This window comes from Pundamilia nyererei, unplaced genomic scaffold (genome assembly GCF_000239375.1).
Source record: "Pundamilia nyererei isolate P.nyererei 1_Seehausen unplaced genomic scaffold, PunNye1.0 scaffold00030, whole genome shotgun sequence".
Lineage (NCBI taxonomy): Eukaryota > Metazoa > Chordata > Actinopteri > Cichliformes > Cichlidae > Pundamilia > Pundamilia nyererei.
The window spans coordinates 4,686,851-4,692,984 of record NW_005187431.1 but is presented as its reverse complement, the minus strand read 5'-3'; the positions used below and the strand labels follow the sequence as shown (position 1 = coordinate 4,692,984).

The 6,134-nt window shown below is 44.8% G+C and overlaps 2 protein-coding genes across 2 annotated transcripts in view; both read left to right on the top strand.

The window, feature by feature from the left end:
• The window catches only part of topaz1 (testis and ovary specific TOPAZ 1), a 13,840-nt gene extending 13,084 nt beyond the window's left edge, over positions 1 to 756 (top strand). Inside the window, exon 20 of the mRNA XM_005728907.1 lies at positions 55 to 756. Coding sequence (XP_005728964.1) covers positions 55 to 253 — 199 coding nt within the window. The 3' untranslated portion in view covers positions 254 to 756. The remainder of the gene's footprint in view (positions 1 to 54) is intronic.
• Positions 757 to 4,181: 3,425 nt separating this feature from the next.
• The window catches only part of trim71 (tripartite motif containing 71, E3 ubiquitin protein ligase), a 41,413-nt gene continuing 39,460 nt past the window's right edge, over positions 4,182 to 6,134 (top strand). The window contains exon 1 of the mRNA XM_005728906.2: positions 4,182 to 6,058. Coding sequence (XP_005728963.1) covers positions 5,297 to 6,058 — 762 coding nt within the window. The 5' untranslated portion in view covers positions 4,182 to 5,296. The remainder of the gene's footprint in view (positions 6,059 to 6,134) is intronic.

The window sequence follows — 6,134 nt, the reverse complement described above, 5'->3', positions numbered from 1 at the left end:
GTGTAAAGATTCGACTGCAGTGGTACGTGATGTTCGTGCTTTCTCCTCTTCCAGGACTCAAAGCTGTGAGAGCGAGTACCTCTCTGCTGGCAGCCGCCTCCTCTCTGCAGCTTGTATCCCTCAGCCCAAACTAATAGTCCATTACACAGCAGTCAACTCGGAACAAGAACAAGTGTTCATGCTGGATGTTCCCTCTGCCCGCCGCTGGCTCCGCCACAATCATCTGTGGGCCCATGAGGTGTGGACACACTAAACCACCAGCTGTTTATTTCTTTGCTGTCTACAGAACTCCTTCTCTTTCCTTTAGAAACTGCTTGTGCTCAACAGCCGCTGACTCTCAGGAAAACAACCAATGAAATCAGGAATATGAAAGATTGCATATTTCTTGGTCATGTTTCAATTGACTTGAACTGAGGAGCAGAAAAACACAAAGACCAAAAACTACTATTCTTTTCTTTCTTTCTTTCTATCTTTTTTTTTGGTTCAGAGTAGTTTTAAAATAGGTTAAGAGGTTGTTTCCTGAGTTCTTTTAGCTGATTTGTCAATCTGTTTGTGAGATTGACTCTTTGAAAGCAAAAACTCTGTTTAGGAACAGAGTCCAGCATGTTTGTTGCACGATTGTGTTTACTTCATTGTAAATAACATCTGAGTGTAAATAGGTATATATTTATAATGGTGTTTAGTCTTTGACAGTATTATGTTGTTATATTAATGTCAAAACCTCAATTGTTGCCAGTTAAGGAGCTGTGATTTACATTTTCTTTGTATGAAGTTTTTATGTATCTATATATATCTATATAAAAAAAGGTTCTACTTAAAAAAAAGGCTCTTTTTTTTTTTTTCTTTTTCAATTTTTCTTTCAAATGAGAAAGGACATTTCTCTAAAAAGTGACTTTTGGATTTGACCACAGTTGCTTCCCTGCAGTCTTTAACTTTTCTCCTCCAGCGATGATGTAGCGGGTAAATGCAGCGTTACTGAAATCTCAGATTCTGGCCACTTTACAATACACAACATTACTTATAATTTCTGTTCCAGAGAACTTTCCTATTCAAAATTCTTTCAGGCATGTTTTCCTCTTCTTTTCGCAGCCAGCATCGCTCACTGTACGGGTCTCATTTTATGGTCCCTGTAGTAGAAGACGGGTTCCTCATGAAAGAAAAAAATCAGTTATCTGTGACTGCGACATGTTTGAGGAGCTTGATTACTGGAACATCAGTTGAGGCGTGAAGCATTTGACGCGGTGTCTTGGTTAAAAAGCACAACACTGGCTGACTGACATGTCTGATCGTGCGTGACAGAAAGGTGGATTTAATATTGTTGCAGAGTCTTTGCAGCATAGGTTGAAATGTCTGTCACAAAAATATCAAAGTGCTGATTGACAATAAAAGTTGTTGCATACTATTTGGTGAGATTTTTATTTGATTTTTTTTTACTTTGTGGCAGAACAGCTAAATAATTTAATGTAATTTAGTTGCTTCTATCCAGAACTCACAGACTTGACTTTCCCTTCAGTGCTTGGAATAAAAGCCCTGCTGTGGCCCTTACGTGGTGTTTCTGCTATTCAGCCACTAGATGGCGAACTTTGACATGAGCAGACCATAAAATAAACACATTTGCTGACACATGGTTTGAAAGCCACAGAGACCGGTGTTTAGAGAAAATGTTTCTCAGCTGTTCTGATACTCCTGACACATAAAGGATCACTGAAGGTTTTTGCTCAGGGAGCAGTTGTCCTCCTCTTTTAATATTATACAAAACAAATGTATAATATACATTTGGCCGCCGTTTCTGTGGGGATGGTGTTTGCTCTGTGTTGTAGCATCCTGATGACACTCGGTTTGAGCTCCAGTAGATGATTAAAAATGTCCCCCTTTACTGATGGGAGTCTCACAGTCTAAGAAGGCTACCCGTGTCATTTTTCATATCCTTCCCCATGATCTTAATGCGGTGGTCCACCGAGTTACTGTGATCAGTGAACTGTGGTACGTCTTGAAATTTGATTTTCACCCAGGTGTCATCACATACCTGAACCAATGACTTGGTGTTTCAGGGCAGGATAACAGAGCCCTTTTTTCCACTTCTTCACTGGTCAAGACAATTTGCCTATAAATGATCAAGAAACTGACCTCACAGCTCATTGTTCATTCAGTGGTGCTTGTTTCAGTTATTATGCAAATGTACTGTTTATAAGGTGGGTAAAACCTGCAGTCAGCTGAGACTGGGAAAGGTTTCTCCCACTGAAAACTCTTCATCCAGATGAACAGAATCAACTTTCTGGGATTTCCTTACCTGGATGGTTGAGCATGCATCAAGACTGTCCAGATGGGTCATTCTTTACATGCATGTGTGTCTACTCTGCACTGATTAAACAGCACTGTGAAGGTGTGGCAGAGCTTCATACCCACCAGGGGGAAGTATTGTGTTAAGGTAGGGTCAGCAATGAGACAAATGCTGCCATTTAAAAAGGCAAGTGGAGTACAATACAGGCTTTAATGGTCCCTTTACTGACCCCTCGGTTTCTTACAATATGTCAGTATGTGATGGTGAAATCACTTTTGAACTCACAAGCTTCACTGCCTTTTAGAGCTTCATTTTGAGAGACGCTCAAGTAATAAGGAGATATGTCTTTAACAATGAGAGTCAAAATATGCCCTCACGTGTCTGTGGACTATGAATATCTGAAGAGACGACACTTTATGTGAACTCTGTCAAGAGATCACGAAGTCAGATGATACAGCGAGCAGGAAAACGGGCGCCTGTGCATGTGTCATTCCAGGATGGCACCCTAACAGAGGGCCGTTTGTCTGACTCATTTTCACTCAGAGCAGTGGTCTTAATGAGCGCCTTCTTCAGTCTCTCAAAACAACCCTTTGCACTTTGGCCCGTGTCATCTGACAAACAGGGAATTCTTCTTCTTCAGCTTTAAAGAATACACTAATTCTGCAGTCAGTGCCACGAGCAATCATCCGCTGTGCCTGCAGTAGCTTATTCGAGGAACAGTGTAACACATCGTGCTTCGTGGACAGTTGAGTGCAATGTTCTCTCACTTTGATCATTTCCACCCATGATTGCGTTGATATGACAAAACTGAGGGAGGATGCCACCGTTTAGCCCACTTTAGCCACACCCCTGTGTTGGTGAACCCTGTGGCATTAGCTTAGCAGAGCATCTACTGTTATTTTAGAGAAAACAGAAAATTCTTTGCTTGATACAATGGATTAAACTTAAAAAAGAGAGAGAGAGAGTCTGTAACTACATCTGTAAAACATCCATCCATCATCCACATACAGAGATGCATCAGGGGAAACTCGGGGTTCAGTATCTTGTAGAGACTGATCAAAATATCGATGGTATTGATGTCGGTTCAACACTAGCATGATATGATTAATGCTGTCCTCCAAGTTCAGTATGCAGCCCACTGAATTGTGTGAATTTAATTATTATTTTGGAAGTGAAAAAAAAACCCCCTCAAACATGCACAATATAGCCTATAACACAGTTAAACGAGAGAAGCTGGCCCAAAGAGACAGGCACATTTACATTTCAAATCCCCCCCCCCACACACACACACACACATACAAAAAAACTATTTAAAAATACACGAAAAGTTTAGCTTTTTTGCTGTGTTAACTAATTATTGCTGAACTTAAAAAATCACAGTGATTTACAGGTCTTTAAAATATGACAAACTCCTGTTCCCTACATAAGATGGTTTGTAAATTAAAAGTATCGGTATTGTTTTCAGCAATACTGACTGTATTCACTTGGTAACAGATCAATATCAAAATGTGGACTATTGCACAGCGATAATATCTCACCAGAGGACATTTTGAGTTACATTTTGGATCAGGCAGGGTTCGAACCCCAGACCTTACAGTTGTCGTCAGTACACGCGGATCGTGATATTTCGTGCATGTACAAGAACACAATTGAGGTTACTCAGTAAAATTGACATTTTCAGGCCCAGATTCTCGACTTCGGCAGCCATTAGCTAGTCTAAACTAAAAACAACAACTATACTATTTTATAATAAAATATACGCGCAGTATATTATGAAGGGAAGGTAAATTGATGACAGCGAATCCCTTTAAATTCGCACTCACGCGCACGTGACCACATACCCCCAGCTATCGGGAGCGTGCGTTTGGCGCACACCCTTCTCTCCTCCCCTAGGGCGGAAGTAGCTGGCTCCATTTCTCCTCCTCAGTCCGATAAGAGCAGCTCGAGGAGCTGCAAGCCCAGCAGCACGCGCATGAGAGCGCACAGCTTGTTTTTAATTTGACTTTAAAAAAAAAAATTCATCCGAGAATAAAAGAAAAACCAGCAGCAGCACATTAAAGGTCCAAACTGTCGCTGTACCGAGTTTCACCTGGTTGTAAGCCACCGTTCCCACCCCCATACACCGAGCCGGGGAGAAAACCCTGCGCATTCCTCCACGCAGAACCCGGAGGGAGCGACCAGCAGCGGGGAAAGGTGAGCTGGAAGGGGGCCTCCTCACAAGGTGGGCCGGTGAATTCTCCCACACTGGGGATAGACGCGCTGTCTTGTGGTCTGGCTTTGTTGGAGGCTCGCTGTGGTTGTTGGTGAACCCTCGGTGACCAGAGGCACGCTATGATACCCTTGCTTTGATGAATAATTTAAGCTCTCGCGGTCCAAGGCTCGCGCTGCGACAACCATACGACCGTTGGCCGCCTGAACGGATCCCGACGGTCAGCCACACCAGTCTGAATTTGGAGGCTTAGCGATAACGGAGAACTAAAGGGAAAAAATTTGAGGTAGCTACTCGTCCGGGTGCTGCTTTGTAGCTCTGTCCTGTAGTCATGTTGCCGATCTGGTGGGGGAGGAGAGACCGAGCCCCCCAGCCGACCCAGTATCTTTCCATTTTCGGGTTTATGTTATGAGCTATCCCGAACAGCATCGCACTATTTTTCTCCACGGAAGCACCAGCGTCGTCTGTTGCTGAATGCTGTATTTAAAAGGAGGACTGTCGGTTCTGCTAAAGAGAGAAAAAAACGCCTTACACAACTGATTTAAGTATTCTGATTTTTCATCTGATCTCACAACTGTTTTTGAATAACTTTATGAATAAGTGGCTACCTCCTTGTTTTGTTTTTTGTGGCAAATCTTTCTTCCTTTTTCATTTTTAAATCGTTGAATCTACCTCAAACACCACATTAACGTGGAGAGATAATTATCTTCTACACACCCCAAACGGGCTGATGTGTCTCCAAATGAATACCTCAGCCTCGTCGTCGTGCATGTTGTAAACTGAGCCCAGTTTTGGTGACGCTGCAGATGGCTTCGTTTCCCGACTCGGACCTGCAGACGTGCCCGCTCTGCAAGGAGCTGTGCGGCTCTTCTGCTCCCATTTCCTCCAGCTCTTCTACCTCATCGTCTTCATCTCACACCTCGTCTTCCTCCAGCCAAACCACCAAGAGGCTCCACGTTCTGCCGTGCCTGCACGCCTTCTGCAGGCAGTGCCTGGAGGGACAGCGCAGTCCCGGGGACCCGCTGAAGCTGCGGTGCCCCACCTGCGACCAGAAGGTGTCCATCTCAGAGGCCGGAGTGGACTCCCTGCCTTCCTCCAATTTCCTCTTCAGCAACCTGCTGGATGTGGTGGTGAGCTCAGAGGAGCAGATCCAGAACAAGAATGGCCACCATCACCACCACCACCACCACCACCACTCCCGGGGAGGTCTGGGTGGAGGCTCCTCTGGCTTCAGTCATCCGTCACGTGGAAGCCTGTTGCACTCGCACCACCTGGGAGAGCCTCAGTGCAGCTCCTGCGACGAGGAGAACCTGGCCACATCCCACTGCCTTGACTGCCAGGAGTACCTGTGTGATAACTGCGTGCGAGCACACCAGCGGGTGCGACTCACCAAAGACCACTTCATCGAGCGCCTGGGAGAGAACCTCCATCTGAGCAGGGTCAACGCTAACAGCAAAGCCAGCCAGCCAGGGATGTCAGTGTCCCTCGCCCAGTCCCTGCAGAACAATTTCGCGCTGCTGTCCCTGTTCCAGGATCGCATGAGCTACTGCCAGCACCACGACAGCGAGGTAAGTCCAGCACTGGGGAGGACAAACACTCATTCATAGTACCAGTATGTTATAGATACTGGCTAGTTTTTAGTCT